This window comes from Salvelinus alpinus, chromosome 6 (genome assembly GCF_045679555.1).
Source record: "Salvelinus alpinus chromosome 6, SLU_Salpinus.1, whole genome shotgun sequence".
In the NCBI taxonomy this organism is placed as follows: domain Eukaryota; kingdom Metazoa; phylum Chordata; class Actinopteri; order Salmoniformes; family Salmonidae; genus Salvelinus; species Salvelinus alpinus.
The window spans coordinates 79,605,011-79,626,088 of NC_092091.1; the positions used below are offsets into that span (position 1 = coordinate 79,605,011).

At 48.3% G+C, this 21,078-nt stretch overlaps 1 protein-coding gene across 3 annotated transcripts in view; it reads left to right on the forward strand.

The window, feature by feature from the left end:
* Nucleotides 1-20,617, forward strand: part of tmem192 (transmembrane protein 192) — a 39,729-nt gene extending 19,112 nt beyond the window's left edge. For 2 of the 3 annotated variants that reach the window (XM_071408105.1, XM_071408108.1), the window contains exons 5-6: nt 10,462-10,555; nt 19,960-20,617. In XM_071408105.1, coding sequence (XP_071264206.1) covers nt 10,462-10,555; nt 19,960-20,257 — 392 coding nt within the window. In that variant the 3' untranslated portion in view covers nt 20,258-20,617. The remainder of the gene's footprint in view (nt 1-10,461; nt 10,556-19,959) is intronic. The other variant, XM_071408107.1, reaches the window with a different exon arrangement.
* The last annotated feature ends 461 nt before the right edge of the window (nt 20,618-21,078 follow it).

Genomic DNA, 21,078 nt, shown 5'->3' on the forward strand with positions numbered 1-21,078 from the left:
ACAGGTGTAGGTAGACCTCACAGTGAAATGCTGAATACAACAGGTGTAGGTAGACCTCACAGTGAAATGCTGAATACAACAGGTGTGGTAGACCTCACAGTGAAATGCTGAATACAACAGGTGTAGTAGACCTTACAGTGAAATGCTGAATACAACAGGTGTAGTAGACCTTACAGTGAAATGCTGAATACAACAGGTGTAGTAGACCTTACAGTGAAATGCTGAATACAACAGGTGTAGTAGACCTTACAGTGAAATGCTGAATACAACAGGTGTAGTAGACCTCACAGTGAAATGCTGAATACAACAGGTGTGGTAGACCTCACAGTGAAATGCTGAATACAACAGGTGTAGTAGACCTCACAGTGAAATGCTGAATACAACAGGTGTGGTAGACCTCACAGTGAAATGCTGAATACAACAGGTGTGGTAGACTTCACAGTGAAATGCTGAATACAACAGGTGTAGTAGACCTCACAGTGAAATGCTGAATACAACAGGTGTGGTAGACCTCACAGTGAAATGCTGAATACAACAGGTGTGGTAGACCTCACAGTGAAATGCTGAATACAACAGGTGTAGTAGACCTCACAGTGAAATGCTGAATACAACAGGTGTAGTAGACCTTACAGTGAAATGCTGAATACAACAGGTGTGGTAGACCTCACAGTGAAATGCTGAATACAACAGGTGTAGTAGACCTTACAGTGAAATGCTGAATACAACAGGTGTAGTAGACCTCACAGTGAAATGCTGAATACAACAGGTGTAGTAGACCTCACAGTGAAATGCTGAATACAACAGGTGTAGTAGACCTCACAGTGAAATGCTGAATACAACAGGTGTAGTAGACCTTACAGTGAAATGCTGAATACAACAGGTGTAGTAGACCTTACAGTGAAATGCTGAATACAACAGGTGTAGTAGACCTTACAGTGAAATGCTGAATACAACAGGTGTAGTAGACCTCACAGTGAAATGCTGAATACAACAGGTGTGGTAGACCTCACAGTGAAATGCTGAATACAACAGGTGTGGTAGACTTCACAGTGAAATGCTGAATACAACAGGTGTAGTAGACCTCACAGTGAAATGCTGAATACAACAGGTGTGGTAGACCTCACAGTGAAATGCTGAATACAACAGGTGTGGTAGACCTCACAGTGAAATGCTGAATACAACAGGTGTAGTAGACCTCACAGTGAAATGCTGAATACAACAGGTGTAGTAGACCTCACAGTGAAATGCTGAATACAACAGGTGTGGTAGACCTCACAGTGAAATGCTGAATACAACAGGTGTAGTAGACCTTACAGTGAAATGCTGAATACAACAGGTGTAGTAGACCTCACAGTGAAATGCTGAATACAACAGGTGTAGTAGACCTCACAGTGAAATGCTGAATACAACAGGTGTAGTAGACCTCACAGTGAAATGCTGAATACAACAGGTGTAGTAGACCTTACAGTGAAATGCTGAATACAACAGGTGTAGTAGATAGTCTGGGTAGCCATTTGATTAGATGTTCAGGAGTCTTATGGCTTGGGGGGGTAGAAGCTGTTTAGAAGCCTCTTGGACCTAGACTTGGCGCTCCGGTACCGCTTGCCGTGCGGTAGCAGAGAGAACAGTCTATGACTAGGGTGGCTGGAGTCTTAGACCATTTTTAGGGCCTCCCTCTGACACCGCCTGGTATAGAGGTTCTGGATGGCCTGACATGACCTCTTCAAGGAGCTTTCTGTTTTGATTGGGTTATTTTGACCTTTAGGCCGTTCTACAGACATTCTTTTTTCATCTCAGCATCCCTGAGGGTGTTCTCTGCTGCTGGCCTGCTCTCCTGTGAGTGAGGAGAGGGTATTCTCTGCTGCTGGCCTGCTCTCCTGTGAGCGAGGAGAGGGTATTCTCTGCTGCTGGCCTGCTCTCCTGTGAGCGAGGAGAGGGTATTCTCTGCTGCTGGCCTGCTCTCCTGTGAGTGAGGAGAGGGTATTCTCTGCTGCTGGCCTGCTCTCTCCTGTGAGCGAGGAGAGGGTATTCTCTGCTGCTGGCCTGCTCTCCTGTGAGTGAGGAGAGGGTATTCTCTGCTGCTGGCCTGCTCTCCTGTGAGTGAGGAGAGGGTATTCTCTGCTGCTGGCCTGCTCTCTCCTGTGAGCGAGGAGAGGGTATTCTCTGCTGCTGGCCTGCTCTCCTGTGAGCGAGGAGAGGGTATTCTCTGCTGCTGGCCTGCTCTCCTGTGAGCGAGGAGAGGGTATTCTCTGCTGCTGGCCTGCTCTCCTGTGAGGGAGGAGAGGGTGTTCTCTGCTGCTGGCCTAGTCTCCTGTGAGGGAGGAGAGGGTATTCTCTGCTGCTGGCCTGCTCTCCTGTGAGCGAGGAGAGGGTATTCTCTGCTGCTGGCCTGCTCTCCTGTGAGCGAGGAGAGGGTATTCTCTGCTGCTGGCCTGCTCTCCTGTGAGCGAGGAGAGGGTATTCTCTGCTGCTGGCCTGCTCTCCTGAGAGCGAGGAGAGGGTATTCTCTGCCGGCCTGCTCTCCTGTGAGGGAGGAGAGGGTATTCTCTGCTGCTGGCCTGCTCTCCTGTGAGCGAGGAGAGGGTATTCTCTGCTGCTGGCCTGCTCTCCTGTGAGCGAGGAGAGGGTATTCTCTGCTGCTGGCCTGCTCTCCTGTGAGCGAGGAGAGGGTATTCTCTGCTGCTGGCCTGCTCTCCTGTGAGCGAGGAGAGGGTATTCTCTGCTGCTGGCCTGCTCTCCTGTGAGCGAGGAGAGGGTATTCTCTGCTGCTGGCCTGCTCTCCTGTGAGCGAGGAGCGTTCTTTATCAGAGCGGTTTAAAGGACGTGGAGCACCGGAGCGGCTCCATGAGCAGGATTACCGACCTTTGAACTCTGCTCACATACTCTGGTTCAGACCTACCAAGCTCATACACACACCGGTGACCAGTAAAGTGTGTGTGTGTGTGTGTGTGTGTGTGTGTGTGTGTGTGTGTGTGTGTGTGTGTGTGTGTGTGTGTGTGTGTGTGTGTGTGTGTGTGTGTGTGTGTGTGTGTGTGTGTGTGTGTGTGTGTGTGTGTGTGTGTGTGTGTGTGTGTGTGTGTGTGTGTGTGTGTGTGTGTGTGTGTGTACCCTGCAGGCTGGTAGGGTGTGTGTTTGATGTGTGCTGTATAAATGTCCTTCATTATAACATGAATACAGTCCTCTCTATAGACCTGCATGTTGCCAGGACATCAAAGAGTCAACAGAATAGACCTCTATTGTCTGATCTACTGGAAGTACTGCAGGGTAGGACTGTCACTGACACACACACTAAAACCACGTGGGGTGGTAGCCCTGGTCAGCTGCTTATAGAACACCCTTCAAGGCAGTTAGCATTTAGCATGGCTAGCATCATACCATTGACCGGCACTGTAAAACCACTGTTAGCATTAACATGGTTAGCATCATGCCATTGATCTGCGCTGTAAAACCACCTTTAGCATTAGCGCATGGCTAGCATCATACCATTGACCGGCACTGTAAAACCACTGTTAGCATTAGCATGGGAAGCAGCAGAAAAGTCATTTTTTCTAAAAGCTGCTTTAATAACCAGAACTGATAGAGCGCGAGAGGGAGAGGTGCCTCTAGCAGGTGGGGGAGGGGCCATACTGTGAGGGAGTGAAACAGGGATGAGGGAGGGAGAGGTGCCTCTAGCAGGTGGGGGAGGGGCCATACTGTGAGGGAGTGAAACAGGCATGAGGGAGGGAGAGGTGCCTCTAGCAGGTGGGGGAGGGGCCATACTGTGAGGGAGTGAAACAGGCATGAGGGAGGGAGAGGTACCTCTAGCAGGTGGGGGAGGGGCCATACTGTGAGGGAGTGAAACAGGGAGCATGGAGGGAGAGGTGCCTCTAGCAGATGGGGGAGGGGCCATACTGTGAGGGAGTGAAACAGGCATGAGGGAGGGAGAGGTACCTCTAGCAGGTGGGGGAGGGGCCATACTGTGAGGGAGTGAAACAGGCATGAGGGAGGGAGAGGTGCCTCTAGCAGGTGGGGGAGGGGCCATACTGTGAGGGAGTGAAACAGGCATGAGGGAGGGAGAGGTGCCTCTAGCAGGTGGGGGAGGGGCCATACTGTGAGGGAGTGAAACAGGCATGAGGGAGGGAGAGGTGCCTCTAGCAGGTGGGGGAGGGGCCATACTGTGAGGGAGTGAAACAGGCATGAGGGAGGGAGAGGTACCTCTAGCAGGTGGGGGAGGGGCCATACTGTGAGGGAGTGAAACAGGGAGCATGGAGGGAGAGGTACCTCTAGCAGGTGGGGGAGGGGCCATACTGTGAGGGAGTGAAACAGGCATGAGGGAGGGAGAGGTGCCTCTAGCAGGTGGGGGAGGGGCCATACTGTGAGGGAGTGAAACAGGCATGAGGGAGGGAGAGGTGCCTCTAGCAGGTGGGGGAGGGGCCATACTGTGAGGGAGTGAAACAGGCATGAGGGAGGGAGAGGTGCCTCTAGCAGGTGGGGGAGGGGCCATACTGTGAGGGAGTGAAACAGGCATGAGGGAGGGAGAGGTACCTCTAGCAGGTGGGGGAGGGGCCATACTGTGAGGGAGTGAAACAGGGAGCATGGAGGGAGAGGTACCTCTAGCAGGTGGGGGAGGGGCCATACTGTGAGGGAGTGAAACAGGCATGAGGGAGGGAGAGGTGCCTCTAGCAGGTGGGGGAGGGGCCATACTGTGAGGGAGTGAAACAGGCATGAGGGAGGGAGAGGTGCCTCTAGCAGGTGGGGGAGGGGCCATACTGTGAGGGAGTGAAACAGGCATGAGGGAGGGAGAGGTGCCTCTAGCAGGTGGGGGAGGGGCCATACTGTGAGGGAGTGAAACAGGCATGAGGGAGGGAGAGGTACCTCTAGCAGGTGGGGGAGGGGCCATACTGTGAGGGAGTGAAACAGGCATGAGGGAGGGAGAGGTGCCTCTAGCAGGTGGGGGAGGGGCCATACTGTGAGGGAGTGAAACAGGCATGAGGGAGGGAGAGGTGCCTCTAGCAGGTGGGGGAGGGGCCATACTGTGAGGGAGTGAAACAGGCATGAGGGAGGGAGAGGTACCTCTAGCAGGTGGGGGAGGGGCCATACTGTGAGGGAGTGAAACAGGGAGCATGGAGGGAGAGGTACCTCTAGCAGGTGGGGGAAGGGCCATACTGTGAGGGAGTGAAACAGGCATGAGGGAGGGAGAGGTGCCTCTAGCAGGTGGGGGAGGGGCCATACTGTGAGGGAGTGAAACAGGCATGAGGGAGGGAGAGGTGCCTCTAGCAGGTGGGGAAGGGGCCATACTGTGAGGGAGTGAAACAGGCATGAGGGAGGGAGAGGTGCCATACTGTGAGGGAGTGAAACAGGCATGAGGGAGGGAGAGGTACCTCTAGCAGGTGGGGGAGGGGCCATACTGTGAGGGAGTGAAACAGGCATGAGGGAGGGAGAGGTACCTCTAGCAGGTGGGGGAGGGGCCATACTGTGAGGGAGTGAAACAGGCATGAGGGAGGGAGAGGTGCCTCTAGCAGGTGGGGGAGGGGCCATACTGTGAGGGAGTGAAACAGGCATGAGGGAGGGAGAGGTACCTCTAGCAGGTGGGGGAGGGGCCATACTGTGAGGGAGTGAAACAGGGAGCATGGAGGGAGAGGTGCCTCTAGCAGGTGGGGGAGGGGCCATACTGTGAGGGAGTGAAACAGGCATGAGGGAGGGAGAGGTGCCTCTAGCAGGTGGGGGAGGGGCCATACTGTGAGGGAGTGAAACAGGCATGAGGGAGGGAGAGGTGCCTCTAGCAGGTGGGGAAGGGGCCATACTGTGAGGGAGTGAAACAGGCATGAGGGAGGGAGAGGTGCCATACTGTGAGGGAGTGAAACAGGCATGAGGGAGGGAGAGGTACCTCTAGCAGGTGGGGGAGGGGCCATACTGTGAGGGAGTGAAACAGGCATGAGGGAGGGAGAGGTACCTCTAGCAGGTGGGGGAGGGGCCATACTGTGAGGGAGTGAAACAGGCATGAGGGAGGGAGAGGTACCTCTAGCAGGTGGGGGAGGGGCCATACTGTGAGGGAGTGAAACAGGCATGAGGGAGGGAGAGGCGAGAGACAGCAACCAACCAAGCTGGCTCATGTTATAGTAGACTATTAAATCAAATCAAATGTCACATTTGTCACATACAACAAGTGTAGCCATTACAGTGAAATGCTTGCTTACAAACCCTTAACCAACAATGCAGTTTTAAGAAAAATAAGTGTTATGTAAAATATAGATGAGTAAAGTAACAAATAATTAAATAGCAGCAATAAATAACAATATTTAGACTATATACAGGGTATTACGGTACAGAGTCAATGTGGAGTCTATATACAGGGGGTACCGGTACAGAGTCAATGTGGAGGCTATATACAGGGTGTTACGGTACAGAGTCAATGTGGAGGCTATATACAGGGTGTTACGGTACAGAGTCAATGTGGAGGCTATATACAGGGGGTACCGGTACAGAGTCAGTGTGGAGGCTATATACAGGGGGTACCGGTACAGAGTCAATGTGGAGACTATATACAGGGGGTACCGGTACAGAGTCAATGTGGAGGCTATATACAACGGGTACCGGTACAGAGTCAATGTGGAGACTATATACAGGGTGTACCGGTACAGAGTCAATGTGGAGACTATATACAAGAGGTACCGGTACAGAGTCAATGTGGAGGCTATATACAGGGGGTACCGGTACAGAGTCAATGTGGAGACCATATACAGGGTGTTACGGTACAGAGTCATTGTGGAGGTTATATACAGGGTGTTACGGTACAGAGTCAATGTGGAGGTTATATACAGGGTGTTACGGTACAGAGTCAATGTGGAGACTATATACAGGGTGTTACGGTACAGAGTCAATGTGGAGGCTATATACAGGGTGTTACGGTACAGAGTCATTGTGGAGGTTATATACAGGGTGTTACGGTACAGAGTCAATGTGGAGACCATATACAGGGTGTTACGGTACAGAGTCATTGTGGAGGTTATATACAGGGTGTTACGGTACAGAGTCAATGTGGAGGTTATATACAGGGTGTTACGGTACAGAGTCAATGTGGAGACCATATACAGGGTGTTACGGTACGTTCACGCAGATGAGCAGGGAACCTGGGCATCTTTCTTTTGGTGTTTTTAGAGTCAGTAGAAAGGCCTCTTTAGTGTCCTTCATAACTGTGACCTTAATTGCCAACCGTCTGTAAGCTGTTAGTGTCTTAATGACCGTTCCACAGGTGCATGTTCATTAATTGTTTATGGTTCATTGAACAAGCATGGGAAACAGTGTTTAAACCCATTACAATGAAGATCTGTGAAGTTATTTGGATTTTTACGAATTATCTTTGAAAGACCGGATCTTGAAAAAGGGACATTTCTTTGTTTGCTGAGTTTAGTACCTGTCTTGACGGCATCAAACTGGAAGAAGCTAATCAAGCTAGCTAACAATAGCTAGCTAGGCTAACTGAGGCTGTAGTGAATGAGCTGTCTCATCCTATAGTTCCAGATAACAACAACTCCAGTCAGAATATAAACAGCCTGTTGGCTCTTGGGGGTTGTAGCCTGTCCTTCTCCTTTTAATTCAGAATATAAAGTAGCAGCCTAGCTGTTGGCTCTTGGTGGTTGTAGCCCGTCCTCCTCCTTTTAATTCAGAATATAAAGTAGCAGCCTAGCTGTTGGCTCTTGGTGGTTGTAGCCCGTCCTTCTCCTTTTAATTCAGAATATAAAGTAGCAGCCTAGCTGTTGGCTCTTGGGGGTTGTAGCCCGTCCTTCTCCTTTTAATTCAGAATATAAAGTAGCAGCCTAGCTGTTGGCTCTTGGGGGTTGTAGCCCGTCCTTCTCCTTTTAATTCAGAATATAAAGTAGCAGCCCAGCTGTTGGCTCTTGGGGGTTGTAGCCCGTCCTTCTCCTTTTAATTCAGAATATAAAGTAGCAGCCTAGCTGTTGGCTCTTGGGGGTTGTAGCCCGTCCTTCTCCTTTTAATTCAGAATATAAAGTAGCAGTCTAGCTTTTGGCTCTTGGGTGTTGTAGCCCGTCCTTCTCCTTTTAATTCAGAATATAAAGTAGCAGCCTAGCTGTTGGCTCTTGGTGGTTGTAGCCCGTCCTTCTCCTTTTAATTCAGAATATAAAGTAGCAGCCTAGCTGTTGGCTCTTGGGGGTTGTAGCCCGTCCTTCTCCTTTTAATTCAGAATATAAAGTAGCAGCCTAGCTGTTGGCTCTTGGTGGTTGTAGCCCGTCCTTCTCCTTTTAATTCAGAATATAAAGTAGCAGCCTAGCTGTTGGCTCTTGGTGGTTGTAGCCCGTCCTTCTCCTTTTAATTCAGAATATAAAGTAGCAGCCTAGCTGTTGGCTCTTGGGGGTTGTAGCCTGTCCTTCTCCTTCTCCTTTTAATTCAGAATATAAAGTAGCAGCCTAGCTGTTGGCTCTTGGTGGTTGTAGCCTGTCCTCCTCCTTTTAATTCAGAATATAAAGTAGCAGCCTAGCTGTTGGCTCTTGGTGGTTGTAGCCCGTTCTCCTCCTTCTCCTTTTAATTCAGAATATAAAGTAGCAGCCTAGCTGTTGGCTCTTGGTGGTTGTAGCCTGTCCTCCTCCTTTTAATTCAGAATATAAAGTAGCAGCCTAGCTGTTGGCTCTTGGTGGTTGTAGCCCGTCCTCCTCCTTCTCCTTTTAATTCAGAATATAAAGTAGCAGCCTAGCTGTTGGCTCTTGGTGGTTGTAGCCTGTCCTCCTCCTTTTAATTCAGAATATAAAGTAGCAGCCTAGCTGTTGGCTCTTGGGGGTTGTAGCCCGTCCTTCTCCTTTTAATTCAGAATATAAAGTAGCAGCCTAGCTGTTGGATCTTGGGGGTTGTAGTCCTTCTCCTTTAACTGTTAATTCAGAATATAAAGTAGCAGCCTAGCTGTTGGCTCTTGGGGGTTGTAGCCCGTCCTCCTCCTTTAACTTTTAATTCTATTGTTTTAATTCCATCTTCCATTGATTTAGAATCGTCTCGGGTCCCAGATCAGGTCTGTGTTATTGGGGTGCAGGTGGATCAGTGAAGACCATTACCCTGTAGCACTCAGCGCTGAACGAACAGCAGACAGACAGTGTGGTGTGGAATGTGTCACATCTCTACTGTCCAACTACTGCACTCATCCCCTTCATCTCTCCCTCTATCTCATCCCTCTCTCATCCCTCTCTCTCTTTCTCTCCCTCTCTCTCTCTGTCTCCCTCTGTCGCTCTCTCTCTCCCTCTCTCTCTCTCCCTCCCTCTCTCTCTCTCCCTCTCCCTCTCGCTCTCATCCCTCTCTCATCCCTCTCTCTCTTTCTCTCTCCCTCTCTCTCTCTCTGTCGCTCTCTCCCTCTCTGTCTCTCTCTCTCTCTCTCTCTCTCTCTCTCTCCCTCCCTCTCTCTCTCTCTCCCTCTCTCTATATATATTTACCCTAAACACACACAAAGAACTAAGCTTGAGAAATACTTCACATTCCAGAGAGAGAGACTTGCACATCGTTACAACACTGTATACAGCCTTAATATCACATATGAAATGTCTATATTCCTTTGGAACTTTTGTGAGTGTAATGTTTACTGTTCATTTTTCACAGTTCACTTCTGTTTATCTATTTCACTTGCTTTGGCAAAGTAAACATATGTAGGAGCTCGGGAGAGGGAGGCTGAAGGAGTTCGGGAGAGGGAGACTGAAGGAGCTCGGGAGGGGGAGACTGAAGGAGCTCGGGAGAGGGAGACTGAAGGAGCTCGGGAGGGGGAGACTGAAGGAGCTCGGGAGGGGGAGACTGAAGGAGCTCGGGAGGGGGAGACTGAAGGAGCTCGGGAGGGGGAGACTGAAGGAGCTCGGGAGGGGGAGACTGAAGGAGCTCGGGAGGGGGAGACTGAAGGAGCTCGGGAGGGGTAGACTGAAGGAGCTCGGGAGGGGTAGACTGAAGGAGCTCGGGAGAGGGAGACTGAAGGAGCTCGGGAGGGGGAGACTGAAGGAGCTCGGGAGGGGGAGACTGAAGGAGCTCGGGAGGGGGAGACTGAAGGAGCTCGGGAGGGGGAGACTGAAGGAGCTCGGGAGGGGGAGACTGAAGGAGCTCGGGAGGGGGAGACTGAAGGAGCTCGGGAGGGGGAGACTGAAGGAGCTCGGGAGGGGGAGACTGAAGGAGCTCGGGAGGGGGAGACTGAAGGAGCTCGGGAGAGGGAGACTGAAGGAGCTCGGGAGAGGGAGCTCGGGAGGGGGAGGCTGAAGGAGCTCGGGAGGGGGAGGCTGAAGGAGCTCGGGAGGGGGAGACTGAAGGAGCTCGGGAGGGGTAGACTGAAGGAGCTCGGGAGAGGGAGACTGAAGGAGCTCGGGAGGGGTAGACTGAAGGAGCTCGGGAGAGGGAGACTGAAGGAGCTCGGGAGGGGGAGACTGAAGGAGCTCGGGAGGGGAGAGTAGGGAAAGACTGATTGGTAACGAGATAATGTTGTCTGTGTGTTTTCTCTCTCTCCAGTCAGGGTGGTGAGATTCAACAGAGACAGAGCTGGTCCAGATATCAGTCAGGAGGAACCATCTAACTCCTACAACACTACTGAGACTGGCTTCAGGTATATACACACCTAACCCTAGACTGGCTTCAGGTATATACACACCTAACCCTGGACTGGCTTCAGGTATATACACACCTAACCCTGGACTGGCTTCAGGTATATACACACCTAACCCTGGACTGGCTTCAGGTATATACACACCTAACCCTGGACTGGCTTCAGGTATATATACACACCTAACCCTGGACTGGCTTCAGGTATATACACACCTAACCCTGGACTGGCTTCAGGTATATATACACCTAACCCTGGACTGGCTTCAGGTATATACACACCTAACCCTGGACTGGCTTCAGGTATATATACACACCTAACCCTGGACTGGCTTCAGGTATATATACACCTAACCCTGGACTGGCTTCAGGTATATACACACCTAACCCTGGACTGGCTTCAGGTATATATACACACCTAACCCTGGACTGGCTTCAGGTATATATACACCTAACCCTGGACTGGCTTCAGGTATATACACACCTAACCCTGGACTGGCTTCAGGTATATACACACCTGACCCTGGACTGGCTTCAGGTATATACACACCTAACCCTGGACTGGCTTCAGGTATATATACACACCTAACCCTAGACTGGCTTCAGGTATATATACACACCTAACCCTGGACTGGCTTCAGGTATATACACACACCTAACCCTAGACTGGCTTCAGGTATATACACACCTAACCCTGGACTGGCTTCAGGTATATACACACCTAACCCTAGACTGGCTTCAGGTATATACACACCTAACCCTGGACTGGCTTCAGGTATATATACACACCTAACCCTAGACTGGCTTCAGGTATATACACACCTAACCCTGGACTGGCTTCAGGTATATACACACCTAACCCTAGACTGGCTTCAGGTATATACACACCTAACCCTGGACTGGCTTCAGGTATATATACACACCTAACCCTAGACTGGCTTCAGGTATATACACACCTAACCCTAGACTGGCTTCAGGTATATACACACCTAACCCTGGACTGGCTTCAGGTATATATACACACCTAACCCTGGACTGGCTTCAGGTATATATACACACCTAACCCTGGACTGGCTTCAGGTATATACACACCTAACCCTGGACTGGCTTCAGGTATATACACACCTAACCCTAGACTGGCTTCAGGTATATACACACCTAACCCTGGACTGGCTTCAGGTATATATACACACCTAACCCTGGACTGGCTTCAGGTATATATACACACCTAACCCTGGACTGGCTTCAGGTATATACACACCTAACCCTGGACTGGCTTCAGGTATATATACACACCTAACCCTGGACTGGCTTCAGGTATATACACACCTAACCCTAGACTGGCTTCAGGTATATACACACCTAACCCTAGACTGGCTTCAGGTATATACACACCTAACCCTGGACTGGCTTCAGGTATATATACACACCTAACCCTGGACTGGCTTCAGGTATATACACACCTAACCCTGGACTGGCTTCAGGTATATATACACACCTAACCCTGGACTGGCTTCAGGTATATATACACACCTAACCCTGGACTGGCTTCAGGTATATACACACCTAACCCTGGACTGGCTTCAGGTATATATACACACCTAACCCTGGACTGGCTTCAGGTATATACACACCTAACCCTAGACTGGCTTCAGGTATATACACACCTAACCCTAGACTGGCTTCAGGTATATACACACCTAACCCTGGACTGGCTTCAGGTATATATACACACCTAACCCTGGACTGGCTTCAGGTATATACACACCTAACCCTGGACTGGCTTCAGGTATATATACACACCTAACCCTGGACTGGCTTCAGGTATATATACACACCTAACCCTGGACTGGCTTCAGGTATATATACACCTAACCCTAGACTGGCTTCAGGTATATACACACCTAACCCTAGACTGGCTTCAGGTATATACACACCTAACCCTGGACTGGCTTCAGGTATATATACACACCTAACCCTGGACTGGCTTCAGGTATATACACACCTAACCCTGGACTGGCTTCAGGTATATATACACACCTAACCCTAGACTGGCTTCAGGTATATATACACACCTAACCCTGGACTGGCTTCAGGTATATACACACCTAACCCTAGACTGGCTTCAGGTATATACACACCTAACCCTAGACTGGCTTCAGGTATATACACACCTAACCCTGGACTGGCTTCAGGTATATATACACCTAACCCTGGACTGGCTTCAGGTATATATACACACCTAACCCTGGACTGGCTTCAGGTATACAGTGGGGAGAACAAGTATTTGATACACTGCCGATTTTGCAGGTTTTCCTACTTACAAAGCATGTAGAGGTCTGTCATTTTTATCATAGGTACACTTCAACTGTGAGAGACGGAATCTAAAACAAAAATCCAGAAAATCACATTGTATGATTTTTAAGTAATTAATTTGCATTTTATTGCATGACATAAGTATTTGATCACCTACCAACCAGTAAGAATTCCGGCTCTCACAGACCTGTTAGTTTTTCTTTAAGAAGCCCTCCTGTTCTCCACTCATTACCTGTATTAACTGCACCTGTTTGAACTCGTTACCTGTATAAAAGACACCTGTCCACACACTCAATCAAACAGACTCCAACCTCTCCACAATGGCCAAGACCAGAGAGCTGTGTAAGGACATCAGGGATAAATTGTAGACCTGTACAAGGCTGGGATGGGCTACAGGACAATAGCCAAGCAGCTTGGTGAGAAGGCAACAACTGTTGGCACAATTATTAGAAAATGGAAGACGTTCAAGATGACGGTCAATCACCCTCGGTCTGGGGCTCCATGCAAGATCTCACCTCGTGGGGCATCAATGATCATGAGGAAGGTGAGGGATCAGCCCAGAACTACACGGCAGGACCTGGTCAATGACCTGAAGAGAGCTGGGACCACAGTCTCAAAGAAAACCATTAGTAACACACTACGCCGTCATGGATTAAAATCCTGCAGCGCATGCAAGGTCCCCCTGCTCAAGCCAGCGCATGTCCAGGCCCGTCTGAAGTTTGCCAATGACCATCTGGATGATCCAGAGGAGGAATGGGAGAAGATCATGTGGTCTGATGAGACAAAAATAGAGCTTTTTGGTCTAAACTCCACTCGCCCTGTTTGGAGGAAGAAGAAGGATGAGTACAACCCCAAGAACACCATCCCAACCGTGAAGCATGGAGGTAGAAACATCATTCTCTGGGGATGCTTTTCTGCAAAGGGGACAGGACGACTGCACCGTATTGAGGGGAGGATGGATGGGGCCATGTATCGCGAGATCTTGGCCAACAACCTCCTTCCCTCAGTAAGAGGATTGAAGATGGGTCGTGACTGGGTCTTCCAGCATGACAACGACCCGAAACATACAGCCAGGGCAACTAAGGAGTGGCTCCGTAAGAAGCATCTCAAGGTCCTGGAGTGGCCTAGCCAGTCTCCAGACCTGAACCCAATAGAAAATCTTTGGAGGGAGCTGAAAGTCCGTATTGCCCAGCGACAGCCCCGAAACCTGAAGGATCTGGAGAAGGTCTGTATGGAGGAGTGGGCCAAAAAACCCTGCTGCAGTGTATGCAAACCTGGTCAAGAACTACAGGAAACGTATGATCTCTGTAATTGCAAACCAAGGTTTCTGTACCAAATATGAAGTTCTGCTTTTCTGATGTATCAAATACTTATGTCATGCAATAAAATGCAAATTAATTACTTAAAAATCATACAATGTGATTTTCTGGATTTTTGTTTTAGATTCCGTCTCACAGTTGAAGTGTACCTATGATAAAAATTACAGACCTCTACATGCTTTGTAAGTAGTAAAACCTGCAAAATCGGCAGTGTATCAAATACTTGTTCTCCCCACTGTATATACACCTAACCCTAGACTGGCTTCAGGTATATACACACCTAACCCTGGACTGGCTTCAGGTATATACACACCTAACCCTGGACTGGCTTCAGGTATATACACACACCTAACCCTAGACTGGCTTCAGGTATATATACACCTAACCCTAGACTGGCTTCAGGTATATACACACCTAACCCTAGACTGGCTTCAGGTATATATACACACCTAACCCTGGACTGGCTTCAGGTATATACACACCTAACCCTGGACTGGCTTCAGGTATATACACACCTAACCCTAGACTGGCTTCAGGTATATATACACACCTAACCCTGGACTGGCTTCAGGTATATACACACCTAACCCTGGACTGGCTTCAGGTATATACACACCTAACCCTGGACTGGCTTCAGGTATATATACACACCTAACCCTGGACTGGCTTCAGGTATATACACACACCTAACCCTAGACTGGCTTCAGGTATATATACACACCTAACCCTAGACTGGCTTCAGGTATATACACACCTAACCCTAGACTGGCTTCAGGTATATACACACCTAACCCTGGACTGGCTTCAGGTATATATACACCTAACCCTAGACTGGCTTCAGGTATATACACACCTAACCCTGGACTGGCTTCAGGTATATACACACCTAACCCTAGACTGGCTTCAGGTATATACACACCTAACCCTGGACTGGCTTCAGGTATATACACACCTAACCCTGGACTGGCTTCAGGTATATACACACCTAACCCTGGACTGGCTTCAGGTATATATACACCTAACCCTGGACTGGCTTCAGGTATATACACACCTAACCCTAGACTGGCTTCAGGTATATACACACCTAACCCTGGACTGGCTTCAGGTATATATACACCTAACCCTGGACTGGCTTCAGGTATATACACACACCTAACCCTAGACTGGCTTCAGGTATATACACACCTAACCCTAGACTGGCTTCAGGTATATATACACACCTAACCCTGGACTGGCTTCAGGTATATATACACACCTAACCCTGGACTGGCTTCAGGTATATACACACCTAACCCTGGACTGGCTTCAGGTATATACACACCTAACCCTGGACTGGCTTCAGGTATATACACACACCTAACCCTAGACTGGCTTCAGGTATATACACACCTAACCCTAGACTGGCTTCAGGTATATATACACACCTAACCCTGGACTGGCTTCAGGTATATATACACACCTAACCCTGGACTGGCTTCAGGTATATACACACCTAACCCTAGACTGGCTTCAGGTATATACACACCTAACCCTGGACTGGCTTCAGGTATATACACACCTAACCCTGGACTGGCTTCAGGTATATACACACACCTAACCCTAGACTGGCTTCAGGTATATACACACCTAACCCTAGACTGGCTTCAGGTATATATACACACCTAACCCTGGACTGGCTTCAGGTATATACACACCTAACCCTGGACTGGCTTCAGGTATATACACACACCTAACCCTAGACTGGCTTCAGGTATATACACACCTAACCCTAGACTGGCTTCAGGTATATATACACACCTAACCCTGGACTGGCTTCAGGTATATATACACACCTAACCCTAGACTGGCTTCAGGTATATATACACACCTAACCCTGGACTGGCTTCAGGTATATATACACACCTAACCCTGGACTGGCTTCAGGTATATACACACCTAACCCTAGACTGGCTTCAGGTATATACACACCTAACCCTGGACTGGCTTCAGGTATATATACACCTAACCCTAGACTGGCTTCAGGTATATATACACACCTAACCCTGGACTGGCTTCAGGTATATATACACACCTAACCCTGGACTGGCTTCAGGTATATACACACCTAACCCTGGACTGGCTTCAGGTATATATACACACCTAACCCTGGACTGGCTTCAGGTATATATACACACCTAACCCTGGACTGGCTTCAGGTATATACACACCTAACCCTGGACTGGCTTCAGGTATATATACACACCTAACCCTGGACTGGCTTCAGGTATATACACACCTAACCCTGGACTGGCTTCAGGTATATATACACACCTAACCCTGGACTGGCTTCAGGTATATACACACCTAACCCTAGACTGGCTTCAGGTATATATACACACCTAACCCTAGACTGGCTTCAGGTATATATACACACCTAACCCTGGACTGGCTTCAGGTATATACACACCTAACCCTAGACTGGCTTCAGGTATATATACACACCTAACCCTGGACTGGCTTCAGGTATATATACACCTAACCCTAGACTGGCTTCAGGTATATATACACACCTAACCCTGGACTGGCTTCAGGTATATATACACACCTAACCCTGGACTGGCTTCAGGTATATACACACCTAACCCTAGACTGGCTTCAGGTATATACACACCTAACCCTGGACTGGCTTCAGGTATATATACACACCTAACCCTGGACTGGCTTCAGGTATATACACACCTAACCCTAGACTGGCTTCAGGTATATATACACACCTAACCCTGGACTGGCTTCAGGTATATACACACCTAACCCTGGACTGGCTTCAGGTATATATACACACCTAACCCTGGACTGGCTTCAGGTATATACACACCTAACCCTGGACTGGCTTCAGGTATATATACACACCTAACCCTGGACTGGCTTCAGGTATATACACACCTAACCCTAGACTGGCTTCAGGTATATATACACACCTAACCCTGGACTGGCTTCAGGTATATATACACACCTAACCCTGGACTGGCTTCAGGTATATACACACCTAACCCTGGACTGGCTTCAGGTATATACACACCTAACCCTGGACTGGCTTCAGGTATATACACACACCTAACCCTAGACTGGCTTCAGGTATATACACACCTAACCCTAGACTGGCTTCAGGTATATATACACCTAACCCTGGACTGGCTTCAGGTATATATACACACCTAACCCTGGACTGGCTTCAGGTATATATACACACCTAACCCTGGACTGGCTTCAGGTATATATACACACCTAACCCTGGACTGGCTTCAGGTATATACACACCTAACCCTAGACTGGCTTCAGGTATATATACACACCTAACCCTGGACTGGCTTCAGGTATATATACACACCTAACCCTGGACTGGCTTCAGGTATATATACACACCTAACCCTGGACTGGCTTCAGGTATATATACACACCTAACCCTGGACTGGCTTCAGGTATATATACACACCTAACCCTGGACTGGCTTCAGGTATATACACACCTAACCCTGGACTGGCTTCAGGTATATACACACACCTAACCCTAGACTGGCTTCAGGTATATACACACCTAACCCTAGACTGGCTTCAGGTATATATACACACCTAACCCTGGACTGGCTTCAGGTATATACACACACCTAACCCTGGACTGGCTTCAGGTATATATACACACCTAACCCTGGACTGGCTTCAGGTATATACACACACCTAACCCTAGACTGGCTTCAGGTATATACACACCTAACCCTAGACTGGCTTCAGGTATATATACACCTAACCCTGGACTGGCTTCAGGTATATACACACACCTAACCCTGGACTGGCTTCAGGTATATATACACACCTAACCCTAGACTGGCTTCAGGTATATACACACCTAACCCTAGACTGGCTTCAGGTATATACACACCTAACCCTAGACTGGCTTCAGGTATATATACACACCTAACCCTGGACTGGCTTCAGGTATATATACACCTAACCCTGGACTGGCTTCAGGTATATATACACACCTAACCCTAGACTGGCTTCAGGTATATACACACCTAACCCTAGACTGGCTTCAGGTATATACACACCTAACCCTAGACTGGCTTCAGGTATATATACACACCTAACCCTGGACTGGCTTCAGGTATATACACACCTAACCCTAGACTGGCTTCAGGTATATATACACCTAACCCTGGACTGGCTTCAGGTATATACACACCTAACCCTAGACTGGCTTCAGGTATATACACACCTAACCCTAGACTGGCTTCAGGTATATACACACCTAACCCTGGACTGGCTTCAGGTATATACACACCTAACCCTAGACTGGCTTCAGGTATATACACACCTAACCCTGGACTGGCTTCAGGTATATATACACCTAACCCTGGACTGGCTTCAGGTATATACACACCTAACCCTAGACTGGCTTCAGGTATATATACACACCTAACCCTGGACTGGCTTCAGGTATATACACACCTAACCCTGGACTGGCTTCAGGTATATATACACACCTAACCCTAGACTGGCTTCAGGTATATATACACACCTAACCCTGGACTGGCTTCAGGTATATATACACACCTAACCCTGGACTGGCTTCAGGTATATATACACACCTAACCCTAGACTGGCTTCAGGTATATACACACCTAACCCTGGACTGGCTTCAGGTATATACACACACTTAACCCTGGACTGGCTTCAGGTATATACACACCTAACCCTGGACTGGCTTCAGGTATATATACACACCTAACCCTGGACTGGCTTCAGGTATATACACACACCTAACCCTGGACTGGCTTCAGGTATATATACACACCTAACCCTGGACTGGCTTCAGGTATATACACACCTAACCCTAGACTGGCTTCAGGTATATATACACACCTAACCCTGGACTGGCTTCAGGTATATATACACCTAACCCTAGACTGGCTTCACCTAATGTTGCCTTTTTGTTGTTCTACTGTTGTTATAATGTTGTTCTGACATTGTTCTAACGTTGTTCTGACATTTTTCTAACGTCCTGACCTTGTTTTAATGTTCTGACATTGTTCTAACGTTGTCCTGACCTTGTTTTAATGTTCTGACATTGTTCTAACGTTGTCCTGACCTTGTTTTAATGTTCTGACATTGTTCTAACGTTGTCCTTACCTTGTTTTAATGTTCTGACATTGTTCTAACGTTGTTCTGACCTTGTTTTAATGTTCTGACATTGTTCTAACGTTGTCCTGACCTTGTTTTAGTGTTCTGACATTGTTCTAACGTTGTCCTGACCTTGTTTTAATGTTCTGACATTGTTCTAACGTTGTCCTGACCTTGTTTTAATGTTCTGACATTGTTCTAACGTTGTCCTGACCTTGTTTTAATGTTCTGACATTGTTCTAATGTTGTCCTGACCTTGTTTTAGTGTTCTGACATTGTTCTAACGTTGTCCTGACCTTGTTTTAATGTTCTAACGTTGTCCTGACATTGTTCTAACGTTGTCCTTACCTTGTTTTAATGTTCTGACATTGTTCTAACGTTGTCCTGACCTTGTTTTAATGTTCTGACATTGTTCTAACGTTGTCCTGACCTTGTTTTAATGTTCTGACATTGTTCTAACGTTGTTCTGACCTTGTTTTAATGTTTTGACATTGTTCTAACGTTGTCCTGACCTTGTTTTAATGTTCTGACATTGTTCTAACGTTGTCCTGACCTTGTTTTAGTGTTCTGACATTGTTCTAACGTTGTCCTGACCATGTTATCCTGTTCCTCTCCAGGGAGAGCTCCAGTCTGGAAGAGGTGGTGGAGAAACAAGCTGATCTCATCGACTACCTGAAGCAACACAACACCTTACTGAGCAAGAGACTGCTCATCATGACTGTACAGCACAATGACCACAATACAACCACAATACAACCACAACACCTTACTGAGCAAGAGACTGCTCAACATGACTGTACAGCACTGACCACAATACAACCACAATACAACCACAATACAACCATAATTCAACCACAACCACAAGACAACCATAATACAATCACAACCACAACCATAATACAACCACAACCATAATACAACCACACCATAATACAACCACAACACAACCATAAGGGACAGAGAGAGGAGGATGGAAGAAGAGAAGAGGGTCACAGATTAGAGGCCTGGAGTTTTATTTCTGTGTGACCACCCCAAGCGACCTCTGGGTAGTGTGTCTGTGAAGAGAAAGGTAGTATTAGTCTAGAGGTATGTGAGAAAGAGGGAGAAGAAGGGAGGAGAGAGAGATCGGGGAGGGGGAGGGGGAGAGAAAGATCGAGGAGGGAGAGAGAGAGGGAGGGAACCATGTTATCAGGGCCTGGTGTGTGTGTGTTCCACATAAATGTTTTACCTGTGTGTTCTCCCTGCAGTGTGTTTTTATATAAACTCAGCTAAAAAGAAACGTCCTCTCTGTCAATTGTGTTTATTTTCAGCAAACTTAACATATGTAAATATTTGTATGAACATAACAAGATTCGACAACTGAGACATAAACTGAACAAGTTTCACAGACATGTAACTAACAGAAATGGAATAATGTGTCCCTGAACAAAGGGGGAGTCAACATCAAAAGTAACAGTCAGTATCTGGTGTGGCCACCAGCTGCATTAAGTACTGCAGTGCATCTCCTCCTCATGGACTGCACCAGATTTGCCAGTTCTTGCTGTGAGATGTTACCCTACTCTTCCACCAAGGCACCTGCAAGTTCCCAGACATTTCTGAGGGGAATGGCCCTAGCCCTCACCCTCCGATCCAACAGGTCCCAGATGTGCTCAATGGGATTGAGATCCGGGCTCTTCGCTGGCCATGGCAGAACACTGACATTCCTGTCTTGCAGGAAATCACGCACAGAACGAGCA